General features: G+C 40.2%; 1 gene segment (V, D, J or C); it reads right to left on the bottom strand.

Moving 5' to 3' along the window:
• Positions 1-320: 320 nt before the first annotated feature.
• Positions 321-19,400, bottom strand: LOC119818400. The segment is given in 4 exon segments: positions 321-557; positions 13,174-13,184; positions 18,940-19,254; positions 19,355-19,400. Coding segments are annotated over 4 exon segments (609 nt in total).
• Positions 19,401-21,131: the final 1,731 nt, after the last annotated feature.

Below are 21,131 nucleotides of genomic sequence, written 5' to 3'. Positions count from 1 at the left end.
ACTCTGGTGTATCTTTATGTGCACACATTCTGCTAAGTTCATCCTATCTCATAGAGATTACACAGAGCCATTACCTGCAAATATATTCTGTGTGAACAGGTCCCAAACGATATGAAAATAAAGACTAGAGAAAATACCCAGTGTTTTCTTGTTGTCTGTTCTGAATTTGAATCCTTGGGTTTGTTGTCTGTTGATTGTGCCCTTCTGTTCATAAGTTCCTCTGCAAGAAGGTTTGTGCCTGGGCTCACACAGAAGTTCCCTCATTGCTTATCTTTCACAGAAATACATAGCAGTGTCCTCAATGGTCACAAAGTATAGGATCAGAAGAACTGGTTCTCAGATGTTTCACTAGTATGAAATGTGGCTCTTGTAGGAAGGACTATAAATGGTGCCACAACTACCAACCACGACTTACATAACTCACACACTCTAGGACCTTTCCTTGGAGCTGTCAAATCCAGGCCCAGGCTGGTGATGGAGTAATCATCGACAATGCAGCTGAGGGAAGATGAGTGTGAGAGCTTAATCAGCCTAGGTCTTGTCTCCTGAAGCTTCACCTGGGACAACACACCTGAGTATAAAAAAATATAGCCACTATCAATTACCTCGTGATAAAACCTCTATAATGGCATATGTGTATAATGGTAACACTCACCTTAGGGTGTTATCACCAGTCACAGGGGAAGATGCAAAAGCCTCATTGATAGACAACACTCCTTTTTACACCGAGGTCAGGAATGTGTGTGAGACAGCTATGAGATCCCACAGCCCAGGAAAAGATATAACAGAACTGGAAGATAAATGTCCATGCAGAATGCCAGCCTTTTTCTTAAAAGTCAGGGGGTGAAAATTGACTCCCCACATTCCTTTCAAGATGAAATAATTGTCCCAACATTATTGATGTATGAGTCTAGAAAAGATCATGTGCTCTTTTGTGTTATTATAAAGTAACACTTTAGTGTTACTATACATCTATGACTGTACTTATTTTCCTATTTAAAGACCCACAATCTGGTAGTTAGTCTGAATATGCTCTAGGGCAGTGCCCTGGTTTCTCTTGTAGTTTTGATATTACTAATTTGACTGACCCCTACAGAATTCCTGATTTTTTTGTACGTTAAAAATCCTATCTTGTCATTTTCTCCATCCAACGCCAGGTGAAGGGTCTATGGTGATATGCAAGATATTCATGAGTATGGCAATAGGATCTGGACATTTCTGGCACCATCTCCTCAGCTGCCTAAGGAACTAGCTGGGGCGTCTTCCTGGACACCTGGGAACCCTCTAGAGTTAAGTCTCTGTCAACCCCTAGAATGGCTCCCTTAATTAAGATATATAATTCCTGTTCCCATATCCACCCTTCCTATACTGAGAAACCAAGGACAATGGCAATGAGCTTGAACTCACTGTGAGCCTTGTCAGTTTGGTTGCTCACCTTCCTGGACTTAGGGGGAGTTGGGAGGACTTTGGTCTTATCATAGTGAAGGGAACCCTGATGGCTCTTTGGCTTGGAGAGGGAGGGAGTGGGGATATGGGTGGAAGGGAGGGGAGGGAAGGGAGAGGAGGAGGGGAGGAGATGGAAATTTTTAATAAAAAATGAGAAAAAAATCCTATCTTGTGTTCACATTTCCCTTAGTGCTTCTTTTTGTAGGAAGTCCACACCCACACTGCTCCAATTTCACTGAGTGATGCTGGTGAAACTAGATAGACTCCAAACATCCCATACCACTTCTCTAATGGAGCCAATTCATTCTTTATACAGTGACCTAGCTGACAGCCTACACTGGGCATGTGTGTGACTACATGATGGGAAGAGGTTTGTGATGGGCCAACTGCAACGACTCAGGGTGAGGAGCCTAAGATCACCTATACAGCCATGTGTATTTGGCAGAAGTGATATCCTTAACATCATACATCTCTACTTCCCTATTTGACAGCTTGACTTGGAGTCAAGTCTAAAGAATGCCTTCTCCAGTGAATTTCTGGTTTTGATTCTGCTTCTCAGGGTTCAGCATAAAAACCAAGCTTCAGATTGTGATTGGTAGTATAAAAAAATGGAAGGCACTAGCGTCAGGAAAAGCATTGGAGGTCAGGAAAGGAATTCACTCCTCACATCAGGTTATGGGGAATAGTATATGGAATTTACTACCTTTTTGTTTCAACCAATCACCCATTACTGGTACTGGGAACCAGTCATGGCATATTGTATTAGGGCTCACTTTGATGGCTTCTCTCTCTCTCTCTCTCTCTCTCTCTCTCTCTCTCTCTCTCTCTTAACCAAACTACTATATGGTCATGTACTCCATCTTCACAAATTAAATTATGGAATAAACTGTTTCTTCAGTTTCTTCTTGTGTGTGTGGAAATGAAGATGTGTCTCAGGAGAGGTGGGATCTAGTTCAAGATTCAAGTATCACTTTTTTCCATATATCAAGTCTCCAATCCAATTTCCTCAAGTTTGGCTAACAGTCACTAATAGAGATGAAACTTGTCTACTTATATTCCTTACCTTTAAATGAACTTCAAGACCTGTGCATTATTTTGTGCTCTGTGTAAGGGATGGGAATTTATTCATAAGGAAAGGCACAAGGCTTCTCAAACAAAACAAGTTATTAACATTGACTCTAGTTTCCTACCAGAAATAGATAAAAGATAATATTGCTGAGACATCATTACAGGAAGTTTGAGGAAACAAGCTGAAGATGGCCTAATATACAGGAATGTACTCATGGCTGATACTCTAAACCCTCAGGCTTGGTGAGGTCACAGTTCTTAGAGAAGAACCTACTATAGTCATTTTGCTAACTGGACATATTAGAAAATATATTTTAAATATTTATGTTTAAATACATAGTGCTGATCTCAGCCTTTCTTAGATAAGCTTATTTTGCAGTGGAGTAATGCTTAATTCTGAGACATATAACTTTTCACATTCAGTGAATGTGCTCTGGTCTATTGGGCATCTATATCAACTCCTCCATGGCCAAAAGAATACCTCAGTAGAGAGAGTGGAGAACATGTAAGACCCAGAGAATGAGGAAGACTGCTATGCCTGTAGATCTCCATTACAATGTGAGCAGATCAACAACAGATCCTTATTTCAATCACATTTGAGTTGACAAATGTATCTCTTTGCTTTGAATACCCCACTGGTCGTCTCCATTGAGAACCATCAGAAGGTTCCAAGAATGTGATGGAGGATAGACCACAAACACACAACCAATTTCCCCAATCCTACAGGTGCCACAGGCTGGGACTTCTGATATTCAGATCAAGGATCTGTGACTCAGATATCTTTGCAGAGACCACCAAAAGTTATTTGCAAGTAAATCAGTTTAAGTAAGTACTCTGTGGGGGAAGCCATGGATGGATCTAGAAATGCATCTACATGATGAAAGTAAAATCCCGTAAGCTTTTAAAATGTGTTTAAATACCTCAGTGTGGGTAGGGTATTTTATTTTAGCCAAAAACCAAAATTGTTTACACACCAGGAATCTGACAAGACCAGAATAGACCCTAAGACATAGAAACTACATTGTAATTTGACAGCATTTTCAGAAAGGGACTTGAGGCTCAGGAACATCTTAAGCAGTGTGTTAGCCAGGAACCTCCTGAAGGCCTCCTGAATCTCAAATGCTGTGTGTAACATGGGGGTCTCCTTGTTGCAGTTTCCATCCTGCCCAGTTCCCACAGCAGGCATGTCCCAAAGAAATTACACAGAGGTCTCCATAAGATTATAAACTGATTGGCCCATTAGCTCAGGCTTAACCCATTATTCTTCTTTTGTGTTTTTCAAGACAGGGTTTCTCTGTGGCTTTGGAGCCTGTCCTGGAACTAGCTCTGTAGACCAGGCTGGTCTTGAAGTCACAGAGATCCGCCTGCCTCTGCCTTCCGAGTGCTGGGATAAATGAGGCGCCACCATCGCCCGGCTTAACCCATTATTCTTATCTGTGTTATTCACATGCCTCAGTACATTCTTAAATTCAGGGTAAGTCACATCCTGCTTCTTCAGTGATCTGGGCAGGAGTCAGAGGAATGGGCTTCCTCCTCCCAGAATTACCTGTTCTCATGGTTCCCACCTCTACTTCCTGTGTCTTGTTGACCCACCTATACTTCCTGCCTGGCCAATCAACATTACTTAAAGCCATGATTGACAGAATACAGACAATTCTCCTGCCACCATTTCCCCTCATTTTTTTAAACAAAAGAAAATATCCATCGTCCATTTTTTGGTAATGTGGGCATAGTATTCCAGTCTACTTCAAACTGGTTGGGAGGCACTGATAATCTTATGGGACCTGTTCTGGATGAAGAACTCAGACGTCTGGGCCATCTGTTCCTGTCGGAGATTTCTCAGGTGGTCTTCCTTGATCTAACCTGATTTTCTTAACTCAGAATGAATCCACAGCCTCTCATTTCCTGTTGAAACAAAACCAAAATCTCTTCTCCAAAGTAACATCAGTTTTGAAGTCAAAAGGTATTTTCAAAATACTTATCTGGGATTAATTCAGCAGCATTTATAAGCAAATATCTTTAGTAGCTGTTGCTCCTTCAGCATTCAAACAATTCAAAGAGAGCATAATAACATACAGTATCAAGATTTCTCTGTGTTTTCCATCTTTATGTGGCTTTATTTTAATGTTTAATATTATATCTTTACTTTTTTGCTTTTTTGAGATTAGGGTTTCTGTATATCTTTGTGCTGGAACTCACTCTGTAGACCAAGCTGTCCTTGAACTCACAGAGATCCACTTGCCTCTGCTCCCAGGTGCTGGGATTAAAGATGTCTGCTACCACCACCTTGAATTGATAGAGATCTGTCTGCCTCTGCCTCCCAAGCTTTGGATTAAAGGCGTATGCTACCACACTTTGAACTCACAGAGGTCCATCTACCTTTCCTCCAAGTGTTGGGATTAAAAGTGTTTACCATCACACCCAATACTCCCCTTTTTTATATTGTAAGGACTTTAACCCTTTTGCTTTCTTCTCCCAAGCCAGTAAATATTTTTAACATACATTAAACCATCTTAGAGGTTTTTTATTTTCTTTGATATTCTCTTTATTGTATATCTCTTTTTTTGACTGCATGAGTATTTAATTTACCCAGCAATATGGTAGAATTAAGCTGTGGCTTTGGACAGCTGGATCCAGCCCCTTCCTTAGCTTTCTGTGATTCCAGCCTCAAGGCTGAGGTACCAACCATATCCCTGTTCACTGTCACAACTCTATGAAGTTTCAATGTCCCTGCCAGAAAGCAAACTGCAGTAGTATGCTCAGAAACCACACTCAACTGCTTTGTCTTTGGATTGCCTGCCTGAAAGACGTCAGAGTTTGCTCTGGCAGGATGGCCCAGACAACTGGCATTTTAAAATGACATTTTAAAACATTTTCTCCTAGGTTGAAAACTGAAAAGCATAGAGTTAGCTTATTTATCAAACACTATTTAAATGTTTCTTGGCAGAACCTCTTAAAAGAGCTGCACGGTTTTGCAGCTTAAATTGAGTGAGGAAGCCTCTCTTAAGTGCGAGTGTTTTCTTGCTTCTAGCAAGCAGAGCAGACTCGAGAAATTGCTGCTACTAAGAAGCCATGCTCTTTACTCTATTCTTTTCTGTCTAGAATTACTTCCAAGCTCTGTCAGGCTTTAAAATATGGATACAGTTGTCCACATGGGTGCCATCCTGTAGTAAGAGGAGCAGGCTGCAGCCAGCTTGTTGGGGTTTCTGGCCTGCATGGTACCCCAGCTGTTTTAGTTCCCCCCCCAAAAATTTCAGTCGGTAGAGCATGAGGCTCTTAATCTCAGGGTCATGGGTTCGAGCCCCCACCTGGCCACCAGATGAACGCGTAAGTCACAAACAATCCCATACAAGTTTGGAATTATGATTAATAAAATAGTTATTTATTGAAAAAGGAAAAAACATACATATCACTGTCCCAAACAATAGCCCTCTGCATGACCAGGAAAGGAGTCTAGTAGTCAGAAACAGAGTCAGAAGCAAGAGAGTGAGTACACAGCTATGACTGTTTTTTAAAGCAAATGAGACCATGCCCAAGTGGGACTGGTATCTTAAACGCTATTGGCTGAAAGAGCAGAAAAATCTCCCGCACCAGCTGTCTCTAGCTGCATTGCCTCTATGGTCTGAATACCAGAACAAAGCCAAGGTCAATGATGAAATTCATGTTCCTGTTTTATGTAAGGATGATGTAGAGAGTGGAAGAAATCAAGGTCAGTGTGTATAGGTCCCCTGCCAGGTTATTTCAGCATGATCCCATTGTCTCCAACAGAAATGTAAATTCTAATCTAACTGGAGAATTTAAATGAAGCTCTGTGTGAATCGAAGGACCCTGCCCCCAACTCCCAATGATCCTAGAGTCTCTTCAAGATTCATCCTTGTGCCTGCAGCCCAGCCAGGTCTGCCCTGTGTGATGGTATCTAATCTTGTTCAGAAAGATTAACAAATTACATAGAAAAATAAATATTACAGTGGACAAACAGGACTTAAAAAATATTCAGATGCATTATAGATCAGTATAGACTAAATTCTAGTAGAGTGCAATGATGAAACATGACTTTGATGCAAATAGCAAGCCAAGGAACAGAGAATCCAACTCTTCATTGGCTTGTGCACCTGCTGTGATTCAGCACACTGAAATGTCTTGTGTTAGTGCTGGCCATCCTCAGTTGGGCCTTCTGTACCAACTGCTGGCCCTGAGATCTCTGTAGGAATGTTTGTACAGATTCACATTTGAGTTCCATCACTGTGTCTCTGTTGGAGTAATATATGGCTGTGTCTCCAGTTTCAGGACTGTTCAGTGTTTAAGGAGATTTGGCTCTTGGAGGTGTCCCTGCTGATGGTGTCCTAGGTGTGAGAACTGAATTATAATCAGTGTTTTCATTATACCATATTATTCACATTAACTTCAGACCCTATCCTGGAGGCTGGTGGACCTAGGTGTACACAAAAGCTGCGTTTAAAGTGAGCACAGAGACAGTTGCAATTGAGAGACAGGATATGGGTCCGTAATGGCTGCACCAGGTTAGGTCCTGACTCCTTCACCTGGACCTGCGATAGGTCACCTAAGGACAATGCAACAGCATCATTAGTCATAAAATCCATAGATGATTGAACCTGGTTCTCTCTCCTTAAACACTGAAACACTTAGATGTAGGAAAGGTCATGAGGCAGAGGAGCAGGCACCAGGACAGCCAATGCTCTGCTGGAGGCTCTAGGCTTCTCAGCTAGGCCTTGGCTTTCATCCTGAGCCTGAAGCTTCTTTGAATTGGGAGAGGTTCCTGAGTGTAAAAGGAAACACAGGAGGTTTCCATTTCCTTTTCAGGTGACTGACATTTGTTTTCTGCTTCTTACTCAGGAACAATTCCTGGTTCTGGCTGGTCTGGGTTTCCAATACCTGACAAACAAGATTACATTGTGCCAGATCTGCCAGGCAAAAGATGGAAATGTTTAGGATGAATCCACCATTCAATCAATGATGGTAGAACAGGGTATCCCTTACTTGATGTATTTGAATGTCTCTGAAAATTAATAAATTGGATTTAGAATGGAATTGGGGCTCATAGTTATCAGAAATCATACTTATGAAAACTTAGAATTTATTCTTTTGGTATTTGTAAAGTCATCTTATTCTTATCCTCATCTAGAAGATAACTTGTGATTACTAACATTTAATATGTGTGATCTCATGTGTTCATTGGGAAATAAAACACAAGTGACTGACATGGATCTGATTTTTAATGGGCTCAGACTATTTATCTTTTTAATTAGGGACACCATATATGGGCACTTATCCTTAAACATCTCATTTAAGTCAGTCTTTTTTTTTCTCTGTATTTTTATATTTCTCTATCTCTGTCCTCAGGTTGCAGCATGTAAGAACCCAGGTTTTATTATTATTGCATTGCTGATGGATGATGGAAAGCCATCAATTCATAACATCTCAAGAAAAGAAAGTAGCATCCAGCCAGGTTGAGAGTATGTGATCTGAAGTAATAACAAGACAGAGAAACCTATGTGATGACAAGACATGGAAGCAGGGTATACTGGGAACAACAGAACTGCTTGCCTTGTGGTAAGGATAAACTATAGAGGACAGGGGACTGAATGCTTTGTCCCCTGCCTCAATAATGTAAATCACCAGGGAAGGAAAATGAGTTCTAACCAACCTGCCCTCTCAAATCCCAAAGAACATTCATCACTTTCTTTATTGGAATCCCACATTTGTCCAACAATTTGTTGTGCACAATATATTTACTGTGAGTGGCAGTGGTGGAGCTAGAACTTAATACAGGTGAGACAGTCATCCTTGCAAATACTGATGGGGAACACACACTATGAGTGCTCTGTTCTCCTTATTCATGTTGTTCAGTAAGTTAGACAAATATTTTTCAGACATGTGTATGTCTCATCTTGGGTTTGTCTGATATTCTCATTGTGGTTATAAAATCAGGGAAAGAATATCAGAGAAATAAAGACACATTTCTGATACTACATTTGAGAACATAGTATATGTCAACTTATATTATTCACATATTTTTAACATTGTTTACTGCAGAGAGAGTTTGCATCTGGATTTTGTACTTCTTGATTTCTTGGTTTTCTGTGACCCTGTCTAGAAGGAAGTAACTAAGTAAAAGTCATTTGCAAAGGGAATAGGAAGTAAAAACCCAAAGTCATTTACCAAAGGGAATGGTTTGATGTTAAAGTCACACATTATTTACAATTATCTTCTATTTGAGAGGTGGATCCTTACTCTTAAATGTTTCATCAGTCATTTTCAACTCTCTGCAACCTCAGCCACACATTCCAACAGACACAGACAGAGACACACAAAGAGAGTGAGGTTCTGACTTCCAGATACAGTCCCATACCCATCATACACACCCACAGTAAGAAACACTCTCACATTCTCTGGTAGAAGGGATGACTATTTTCATTTTTTGACAGAGTCATCTAGGTGGCAGGGAATTTCCATATAGACCAAGCTATGAGAGATTTTCTTGCTTCTGTCTCTCTATTGACTGTATTAAGACTATATTTCAATGTTCCCTATTATTAAATGCACTGTTGTTGATATTAAAAATATTTCTTTGAAAAATTTTCAATACAATATATTCTGTATTTTTCTGATAATTATTTTCATTCTCTCTTCTTTTACAGATCCTACCCATTTCACCATTTCCAGATTTCTATAATGGTCAGTTTTTAAGGGATATTTATGAGCACATATAACAGTTTGGACTCAAGTCATTCATTTTCATATAGACAGTTAATGGTTTAAAAATCCATAATTGGCAATACATTTTCTTTTATAAAATTAATTTGTAATACATGCATTTGCTTTTACATAGCCACAATTCTTTTATTAAGGGATAGTGATAGTATCAAAGATCAACTGTTGGTCTCAGTGTTAAGATGCCTACCTTCCAGTATTAGTATCTTAGCATGATTCAAAACACTTAGCTTAGAAGCTGGGTGTGATTGTTATTCTATATTCCCAGCACTGGAGGTGAAGCAGCATAGACGAATGACAAACAGAACTAACCAGGCTAGCTTAAAACAAAATATTCAGCTTTAATAAAAGGAGGAAAAGGGGGAAAACTTACAAAGCCAGAGTTCCAGCGAAGAGCAGGAAAACAAAGAGAGTGCAGTAAGCACACCAGCAAGTTTTATAAGTAAATCTTAGCATCAGGGGAACATACCCCACAAACAAGGTGATTGGCTAAGGTTCCCCTTCATCTCCCCCTTTGTCTAAATAAGACAGATTCAAAACCAAATACAACTATAAATATAAATTACAAACAACAAACAATATTAAGCAAGAACATATAACAAAAGTTTTACTAAGCATTCTTTTTCAAGGAGTCTAAATAATGTAGAGGGTAACTACAATTATCTAATCTTCAACCCATCAAAGATCTGAGAAGGGAAGAAATATTACTTAAGCAACCAGGAACTACAAAAGAGAAACTACAAAAAGGTAAACAAATGACAGAGACAACTGACTACCTGGGCAATCACCCAAAGTCTTGTTTTGCAATGTTGAGGCAACCAACTTTGGATAAGACCCACCACAACTGACATACCATTTTTCAAAGGCAAGGAACCTTTTGTAGAACTATCCTACCCTGTCTTGGCAAGATAAGACAATCCTGTTTTATCCACTTATGGATATTCTGTATCTTTGTCAGTAGTTGAGGTATAGGCTTTTCTTTGCCTAAAGGCCAGTTCTGCCAAGAAGAAGACAAGTGCCCAGTGGGGTGTCTTTGGTGCTCAAAGTTCTCTCGGGAGTAGAGCTGTGTTGCCAGGAGTGATTGTGTCTCAAAAGTACAAAACTCTGGGTTAGATTAAAGGCCATTTTCTACAGCTCTTTGAAGAGGTCGAAGATTATACTATCTATACTAAATATAATTTCTATGTATCTAAAAAACCTGAATATCCTAAATATAAATATGACAAACATATATGACTATTGATTTATAATTCTCGATACATATCTAACTTGAAGACTAAGAGAATAAACAACTGTGCAATATATGAGGACAATGATCTCCAAATGTAAACAATGTCTTTACATAAATAATATGAGAGGTAGAAACGTACATTGCAATATGGTGAATATATCAATACTATATATATATATATATATATATATATATATATATATGAGATATAAGCATACTCTCATACAAAAATAGAGGTAAAAGCATACTCACATACAATATTCAATAAATCAATATACAAGAATCAGCACCAATACAATTTTCTAAAAACAATAATTCACAAATACCAATCATCCCATCAAACCAGTTAATCCCCCTTGTTTTTTTCAATAAACAACCCTGAGTCCATATAATACCTCCCCCATCCCCTCAACCCTATATCATCCACCAATTGGTGTTCCTAAACCTGTGGGCAAACATTGTTGGGAGAGGGGGCATCATCCTCTAAGATTGCTTTTGGCTGACATGGGGGCGACATTCTTCTTAGGGGGTCCTGTAAAAGCAAATGATGGGAAAATTCCCAGATTAACATTTGGTCTGAGAAAATTGTAACTAGCCTCTGAGGGTTTTGAGGAGGTCCGGCCAGAATGTTGTCAAAAATGTGCACCAAAAAACAGGTCTAATTTTAGCGCTATTAAAAACATGACATCATAGTAACCAGGTGGAGTTGATGTTGTGGGGCCTCATCTTCATCCTGGAAACTTCAAAGATCACTGAAGGAAAATTCGTTGTTTGTTACGGAAAAGTTAAACATTACCTACAAAGACAAATGCAGACACACACACACACACACACACACACACACACATATATGTATGTATATATACATATATATGTATATATATATATATATCCAATGAATGGTGTAATAAAGACAGACGCAGATATGAGGAAAGGCAAAGAAATTTCATCAAGTATCTTTACTATTATTATTATTATTATTGTGTCCTGCATCATGCTTCCTGACCTGAGACAGAAACTCTGAGATATCTCTTATCAACAGGCTTGGAATTGAGGAGGGACTGAGCCATAGTCCAACTCCAAAACCAGTACTACATATTTATAAAGAAATATTCATTAAGACATTTTAAAAAGAAAGTTTTTATACTTATGTAACTTATTTAGTTGTATTGCTGATCCTCAGTGGGTCATAACTAGTTTCCATCCATCAGTATTTAAATATCCAGGATCCCTTAAATTCTTTGAAGATGAGTGTTTTCCTGTGGAGATAAGAAAAGAACCCTGCTTCCAACCTATATGTTTTACGTACCATCAGTATGATCTTCATCTTTGTGAATGAATTGTTATTTATCTTTTCCAAGGGGCTTCTCCTCTTCAAACTGAACCTTTATTAATTTTGACAGTATCCACAATTTTTTTTCTCCTGTGGAGACAAGAGAAAAACCCCTTCCCCAATGCAGCACATCTCCTGGCTTCCATTGCGAGGTCAGCACATCCTTGAAATAAACTAGTTGATTTAATTCAGCAGACTTTTCCAATATACAATGTCTTTCTGCAGCCGTTGTTCCCTTCTCATTAGTGTTGAGAAAATTCAAGGTTAATAAAGCACTATGTAACCTATGTCTAGGGGTATTTTCCACCCCTTTCTGTTTGTATAACATATCCTTTAAAGTTCAATTTGATCTTTCTATGACGGCTTGAACTGTAGGATTGTAGGGTATACCTGTAACATGCTTAATATCGTAATAATCAAAAACCATTTCATTTTCCTAGAGACATAAGCTGGACCATTATCTATCTTTATTTGTTTAGGTATACCCATGATGGCCATAACTTCTAATAAATGAGTGATTACTGAATCAGTTTTTTTTCTGAGCTTAAAGCAGTTGCCCCATTGGAAAACTGAATCAGTGTCCAATGGTGTGGTGTACATATTTTAATTTGCCAAATTCTGCAAAGTAGAACACATCCATCTGCCAGATTTCATTCCTTTGAGTGCCCTTTGGATTAGCCCCTGCAGGCAGTGGTGTCTGGTTATAGAAAGAGCAAGTAGGGCATTTCTTTACAATGTCCTTAGCTTGTTGCCATGTAATAGAAAACTCTTTCTTCAAGCCTTTGCTATTGATATGATTTTTTAATGAAATTCAGAGGCCTGCAGCACACTACCAATCAATAATTGATCAATATCTACATTACCTTGTGCTATAGGACCTGGCAGACCCATAAGGGATCAGATGTGTGTTATATACATAGGGCAAAGCCTGTTCCTGATCATGTCTTGTACCTAGATAAACAATGAGGTTAGTTCTGTATCATACAGGTATAAATTCAGTAGTTTTCAATATGTAAGATAACTCTGCATATTGTGAGTCAGTAACTATATTAAGAGGTCTTTAAAATCCCCTTAGCACCATAAGAATGGCATATAATTCTGCCTTCTAGACAGAATCATAAGGACTTTGTTCCACCTTACTCAAGTCTTCTGATTTGTAGCCTGCCTTCCCTGATTTAACATCAGTATAAAATGTACGGGCTCCAGTTATTGGAGGAAGAATTCAAGAAGTTCTCTTTATAAAGTTAAGTGTCTTGCTTTTTGGATAGTTGTCATTAATTTCTCCAAAAAAGTTAGCACAAGCTCTTTGTCATGGTTCATTGTCTTCCCATATTTTTTTTATCTCATCAGCAGTGAAAGGCACTATAATTTCTGCTGTGTCTATGCCTGCTAGTTGACGAAGTCTCAATTTGCCTTTTATAATTAATTCAGAAAACTTTTTATTCATAAGTTTTTATTTTTCTTACTTGGTTTATGTGGTAAAAAGATCCATTCTAAGATATATCATCTTTGCATTAAAATTCCTGTAGGAGAAATTTTTGGAAGGCAATATGACGAGGGAATACAACAGAGCTCTGGATTCACCCTATCAACATGTGCCTCCTGTAATTTTTCTTCAACCATTGTCAGTTGTTTTTCTGCTTCAGCTGTTAATTCTCTGGGACTGTTTAAGTCTTTTTCACCATCCAAGGTTTTATTTACATGAATTATCATATCAGGTGTTATCCCAAAAGCTGGTCGTAGGCTGGAAATGTCTCCTTACATCCTTTGAAAGTCATTAAGAGTCCCTACCCGATCTCTCCTAGTTTGTGCCTTTTGTGTCTTAATTTTTTGCAAACCTATTTTATAACCTAGATAATTAACAGAATCTCCTCTCTGTATTTGTTTCAGGAGCAATCTGCAATCCCCATTTAGGTAAAAGTATTTTTACTTCTTCAAACAGTCTTTGTAAGGTATCCATGTTTGAATCAGACAATAGAATATCATCCATGTAATGATAAACTATAGACTTGGGAAATTGCTTGCATATTATTTGCAATGGTTGATTTACAAAGTATTGGCACAGGGTGGGAGAGTTCAACATGCCCTGTGGGAGGATGGTCCACTGGCATCTCCTGGTAGGTTGAGAGTTATTATAAGTAGGCACTGTGAAGGCAAACTTTTCTCTATCTTTATATAAAGGTATAGTGAAGAAACAATCCTTCAAATCAATGAGATTTGCTAGTTGACGAAGTCTCTAGCCATCCTTTTGGTAATAAAGAGGGCAGAGGAATTCCAGATTGCAGAGAGTCCATAGGTTGAATAACTTTGTTGATAGCCCTAAGATCTGTCACCATTCTCCATTTACCAGATTTTTTTCTTAACCACAAATACAGGAGAATTCTAAGGGCTGGTAGATTCTTCTATATGTTGAGCATCTAATTGCTCTTGTACCAGCTCTTCTAAAACCTGCAACTTTTCCTCAGCTAAAGGCCATTGCTTTGTTCATATTGGTTTCTCAGTCAACCATTTTAGAGACAGGGCTGTTGTTATCTCTGAAGGGGCATCAATTTCTTTGTGTTCTTGTACAGCCTGAATGGCCAGTTTTCACCGTCTGTAATATCTTTTAATATTTTCCTCAGAAATATAGGCTCTAGAAGCAGCAGGAATGTTAATTTGGGTATTCCATTGCTGTAATAGGTCATGGACCCATAAATTCACTGCAATATTGGCTACATATGGCCTTAATTTTCCTATTTGTCCTTCTGTCCCTATGCATTCAACCCATCTCATGCTCAGCCTTACTCGAGATAGGGTTCCAATTCCCAGGAACTGAACAGTTACGTCCTGAAGAGGACAAAACAGATGCCAAGTTTCTGGAGTAATGATACTTACATCCACACCTGTATCCAGTAGGCCAGTAATAAAAACGCCATTTACACACACTCTTAGCTTTGGTCTTTGATCACTTATAGAAGTTTGCCAAAATACACATAACTCATCCTTCAGGCCATTATTGCTTGTAACAGTAGGCATGGGGCTTTCTAATTTTCCTGACGAGGCATGTTCTCTGCAGTAACTGGAAATGGTTGTCTGAAAGTTGTCAGTCAAAACAATTGTGCCCTTTCTTAATTTTTTAACTTCTTTCTTAAGAATCCTGGATTCAGTCTGCAAAGACTGTATCATTTTTCTTTTGTCAAGCCAAATTATCAAGAAAAAACCAAAAGCAAGAACCATGGTGAATCCTACAAATATTCAAGCGAGGGAAGCCTCACATGAGTCTTGCAACATCTCAGCCATTGTGCAGTTGAAGAGGCTGTAGAAGCCTTGCACGGTTATATTGTCAGACATTTTCAATCAAATTTGTATTTATATTTATTTATTTATTTATTTATTTATTTATTTATGTTTTATTTGAAAGAAATTTTACCTGTAATGACTGTTGCCTGCCAGTAGGTGGCGGGGTGCAACTGGATCCATGTGGCTGAGAAAGTCAGAACTGGGAAAATAATCCTGAAATAAATACTCAAAACCGGAGGTTAAACCACAAACTGTGTGCTGTGTGAATTAGAGTATGGCTGTTGCAAGCAGGCGCTGGGTAAAAGGTGGATCCAGGCCAGCCAGGAAACTGGGCCAAGGTCGAACTCCGCCTGAGGGGATAGAGTGGTCAGGAGCACACTGGGGTCCAGTCAAGCGCCCTGCAGTCCTTTTGTTGGCTTGCTTCCCTGCTTGGTAAAATCGAGGGGGGGAGAATGGGCACGCTGCAGCTGGCTAGAACCACTTCTTGGGCAGCAGTGGCTGCACAAGCTAGTGTGCCCAAGCGTGCCTTCTCAGTTGGCGGGGAAAACTGAAGTGGACTAGCAGGGCCGGGCAGGGCCAGACAGGGTTGTGTGGTCTAAGCGGGGGGGGGGGGGGGGGGGGGGGGGGCAAGTATTGTGTGCAGTCTGGTTGGGCGGGGCTGGAGCCTCCGAGTCCTGACTGTGTACTGAACAGCCCCGGGGCGCCTGTCAATTGGGCCTGGTGAGTGTCCAGCGAAAGGGCGGTGCTGCAGAAAGGGCACTGTGCACATGAGTCGCAAGCTGCGAGCTGCACCACTATCATCCTGCAGGCGGTTGGGCCTGCCACGGGCTGGGGGAGAGGTAGGCCCTGGGGGAGCTGGGAAGCTACAGGGTAGCCAAAAAGCCACACGTTCAGGCACCAGATGAAGCCACTTAAATGAAAGACAAACAGAATTAACCCAGGCTAGCTTAAAACAAAATATTCAGCTTAATAAAAGGAGGAAAAGGGGAAAAACTTACAAGCCAGAGTTCCAGCTAAGAGCAGGAAAACAAAGAGAGCTAGCGCAGTAAGCCACACCAGCAAGTTTTATAAGTAAATCTTAGCCTCAGGGAATGGCCACCCCACACAACAAGGTGATTGGCTAAGGTTCCCCTTCACTGGAGGTTGTGACTGGAAGGTTCTCTAAACCCTTGCCATCCCAAGAATCTATCTTCACATTTGTGCTCCAGGTTCACTGTGAGATCCTTTCTCAAAAATAAGATAGAATGAACCAATAAAACACACTCAATTCTCAACTCTTGCCTTCAGGAACGTGTTGCAAACCATACACAATGCACATAGTCTAGACAGTTAGGTTTTCTAAGCCATTTTCAAACATTGTCCTTACCCTGTATTGGATTCGTGGTTTATAGTTATTTAGAATTGTGTCATGGATATTGCAAACCTTGGATGAACTACTTGCTACGGAAGTAAAGAGATGAACTCCTGTAGACTTGTTCTTTCTTCACAACTTTTACAGCTGCACTTCCTATTTCTGGGGACTTCCATTCCTTTTCCAGCCATGAGAGTGGCTCATTTAAGTCTCTGAAAGTGAGATATGATATTTGTCTAAGTGGTAATTCCTATTTTTAAGAGAGTTTGGTTTCTTAAACTAAGACCTTTCAAATGATCAAAAAGCACTTCTAGAATCTGGAATTATAGGCTCACTGACCTTTATTTCTGTCTAGAATCCACTGATGAGTGAGTACATACCAAATTCATCCTTTTGGGTCTGGGTTACCTCACTCAGAATAGTGTTTTCTATTTCCATCCATTTGCATGCAAAATTCAAGATGTCATTGTTTTTTTTACCGCTGAGTAGTACTCTAATGTGTATATATTCCACACTTTCTGTATCCATTCATCCATTGAAGGACATCTAGGTTGTTTCCAGGTTCTGGCTATTACAAATAATGCTGCTATGAACATAGTTGAACAAATGCTTTTGTAGTATGATAGGGCATCTCTTGGGTATATTCCCAGGAGTGGTATTGCTGGAACCCAAAGGAAAACATATAGTTATCCTTCTGGATATTGGAAGTAGACTAGATTGCCAGGCAAAAATTGGGATCTTGGGGGTGGGGGTGGAGTGGCGGTAAGAGGTGATGGGAGATGTGGATAGAAAAGTGAGGAGGGGAGGATAGGGAGACCCTAGGGGAATGGGATGGTTGGATGGAGGAAGGGTGGATAGGGGTGCAGGGAAGAAGATACCTTAATTAAGGAAGCCATTTTAGGGTTAGCAAGAGACTTCACTCTAGAGGGGGTCCCAGGTATCCATGGAGATGTCCACAGCTAGTTCCTTGGGCAGCTGAGGAGAGGGAGCCTGAAATGGCCATTTCCTATAGCCATACTGATGAATATCTTGCATATCACCATAGAAGCTTCATCTGGCGATGGAGGGAGATAGAGACAGAGACCCACACTGGAGTGCAGAACTGAGCTCCCAAGGCCCAAATGAGGAGCTGAAGGAGGGAGAACATGAGCAAGGAAGTCAGGACCGGGAGGAGTGTGCCCAACCACTGAGACTGCAGGGCTGGTCTAATGGGAGCTCACCAAGGCCAATGCGACCTGGACTGAAAAACATGGGATCAAACCGGATTCTCTGAATGTGTCAGACAATGACGGCTGACTGAGAACCCAAGAACAATGGCACTGGGTTTTGATTCTACCACATGTACTGGCTTTTGGAGAGCCTAGTCTGTTAGATGTGCACATTCCTGGACCCAGATAGAGTGGGTTGGACCTTGGACTTCCCGAAGGGCAGGGAACCCTGACTGCTCCTTGGACTGGCAAGGGAGGGGGAGGGGAGCTCAGGGAAGGGGAGGGAAATGGGAGGTGGGGAGGAGGTGGAAATTTTTAATAATAAAAATAAAATAAATAATAAGCATCTACCACAGAGCTTCAAGTCTAGATCAGTCTTTTAAAACATCACATTATATGCAGAAAATACTTTTTGAAGACTGCATTTACACACTACTAATATAAACACCAGGAACCACAAATTCTTCTTCCTTGATGCCCACCAATTATAACTGATTCTGTAAATTATCAGTCTACTGACCATGGATCTTGAGAATGTTGGGGTAGGGAGGAAAAATCAAGCCAAACAAGAAAATAGAAGGGAGAGGAAAAGGAAAAGTAGAGGGAGACTGTACCCTCATCTGGGTACAGATGCCTATTCTGAGTCTGGACTCCATGACCTTTTCAAGACTACTGTGTAGTTGAACCACGGCATGTGCTGGAATCTCTCACTACTCCTGTTCAACTTACACACCTGAATTGAAAGGTAAAAATGAGCAGACTACACATATGAGTAACAGTGTGTGTCACACATTGAAAAGAGAAAGACAGAGGCTGTTCAGCATCATATGTCAGACAGATATTTTTGCTCGCGTGCGCGCGAGCGCGAGCGCACACACACACACACACACACACACACACACACACACGGAGAGTAGTTAGAAAGTGTGAGAGAAATAAAGAGAGAGAAAAAGAGGGAGAGTGAGAGAATGAGACATTGAGAGAGACAGGTAGACAGAAAGAGTTAAAGGAAAACAAGGGGAAACTCTGTAATAAATAAACAAAACAACCCAACAGGAAAAAGTAATTGAAATAAACATTTGGACATTCAAGGATTACTACACACTATACATGTAAAGAAAATCGCTAACTGTGATATGTAGGGGCAGTGCAAACACAGAGAAGTCCAATCTTCCATGCTACTCTGAAACAGGCTCTTCTGTGACTAAGATCTCTAAGTGTGCTCAGCGCCTCCTGCTGGTTCTGTGTTCCCCACAGCGGTGTTTTTGTCTGAGCTCACAGTAGCATTCACTCACTGTGTCTCTTGCACAATAATAAATGGCTGTGTCCTTTGACTTCAGACTGCTCATTTCCAGGTACAGAGTGTTCTTGGCATTGTCTCTGGAGACTGTGAACCGGCCCTTCATAGTGTCGGTATAGTGGGTGATATCACCATTGAAACTAATGTATGCAACCCCCTCCAGTCCCTTCCCTGGAGCCTGCCGGACCCAACTCATGTCATAACTACTAAAGGTGAATCCAGACGCTGCACAGGAGAGTTTCAGGGACTTTCCAGGCTGCACTAAGCCTCCCCCAGACTCCAGCAATTGCACCTCACAATGAACACCTGTAAACACAGTGAATTCTGGTTAGAAAACTGACACAGAAGACATTTTTTCTCTTTCTCATGTCCATACAACACACAGCATCTCATATTTTTGAATTACCTTTTAAAATAAGGACAGAGAAAAACAGTATGAGCCCTAAGTCCATGCTGAGTGGCCTGTGTTCAGCGCTGAACCCTGACTGGGAGGATTTGAGAATTCAGGGCTGGTCTCCTCTGCAGAGCGGCAGGCCTAGTTTTTATGGGCAGAAAAAAGACTTATTTGCATATCTTCCTGCTCTTGCAGGCTCTGTAGTTGGACCTGGGCAGAAGGCAGTAGTCAGCACAGATATAAGTCATCATACACACTGATGACAATTATAGAAATTGAAGCATTAACATAGCTCTTTGTACACATTTTCCTTGTTAAGGATTCACTACTCTGTACTTAGTTCCCTTTTCACCATATGCATAAAGAATGTTGTGTTTCCACACTGTCATGTCTCTCTAGGATTAATGAGAATTTGAAAAGCTCCACAATGCTGTGTTTCTAGATATTATCTCTGTTGGTGCCTTTGTCTCTGCTAGACATGGCTTCTTCCTGAGGTGGATCTTGGGTAGGATCACACCTGGCTCTAAGTAGAACTCCTTCTCTTTGACAGGAACACATGGGACTTTTCTGATTTTTCCTCTATTCTGAGAAATAGGACCCCAGAAAAATTTCAAATAAGACATTCCTTTTGGTTGTCTGTCTTCCTACCAGTAATTGCTATGGAGATATATTTATATTTGCAGCACTTAACTCTTTGCATCCTGAAATTTTCCCTAAGCTCTCTTTCTACTCACCACTGTGCCTTTTTCCCCCAACTTGATACCAGGCAACACATGGCTGTCTTCAATGTATCTTAGGTCAGTTTTTATTTCTGCATATTTATATAGTCAGCATAATGGGGGCACTTAATAAATTTTTATAACAAAACACAGAACTTTGGCATCAGTTTGGTATTGTCAGAAGAGTCTGTTTTTATTTTCCTGAATTCTCATGCTTTCTACCCTCTCATCCCCTTTCTCTCACTACACCCAACATTTTATTTAAAACCTCTGTCTTGCCCTGTGTCATTTCCTTCCCTCTTGCCCCTCACTTAAGATGTTTTTTCCTTTCTTGACTTCTATTCTAGTTCTGAGCCTACAAACAGAAGTCAGAACACCACATACATAGAGTCTCAAACACACAATCTAGATGTTCTATAAGGCAGAAACTGTCCTTCCTTATCTTCAATATGTTGTGTGATATAAGATTTCCAGAATCATTCAAATTGTTCCAAGGGTCAGAGAAAACTAATGAAGAAGAGGAGGAAAAAATGTAAGGAATGGAACACAGGGAGGGGTGCTGTGAATGCTGTCTTCTGGACATGTAATGGATATTACAATCATGGACTCATGATGGCTGCTGTTGTCTGTATAATCCTAACTAGGGAAAAGACAACCAAAACCCTGGTATAGATAGAGCTGATAGTTCCTTGGCCCTACTTCTTACTGAGGAGCAGATGGAAATTTTATTTTTCTGGACCAGGGATATAGCTCCACTTTTTTGAGGGTATGGTTTCTGGTATGTTTCCAACTTTGCAGTCCATGGGGTCACATATATGCACATATGGGCAGCACTTACTGTGCTTAAATAAGTATAAGGTTGATAGAGCCCCAATGTTTGCCAGATTTGTAAGGAGCTGGATGAAATAATATTGTATGTGGAGCTCCTAAAGAATAAAGGAAATAATATAAACTATGTAAGTGAGGCTCAAAACAATAAATTCAGAAAGCAAATTATTTAGGAATAGTGGTAAATATCAAATAACTTGGTAGGCAACTTTATGTGGGACCATCTTCTCATCCAACTAAGA

Source organism: Arvicola amphibius, chromosome 7, assembly GCF_903992535.2.
Source record: "Arvicola amphibius chromosome 7, mArvAmp1.2, whole genome shotgun sequence".
Lineage (NCBI taxonomy): Eukaryota > Metazoa > Chordata > Mammalia > Rodentia > Cricetidae > Arvicola > Arvicola amphibius.
This window is presented reverse-complemented; position numbering and strand designations above follow the sequence as displayed.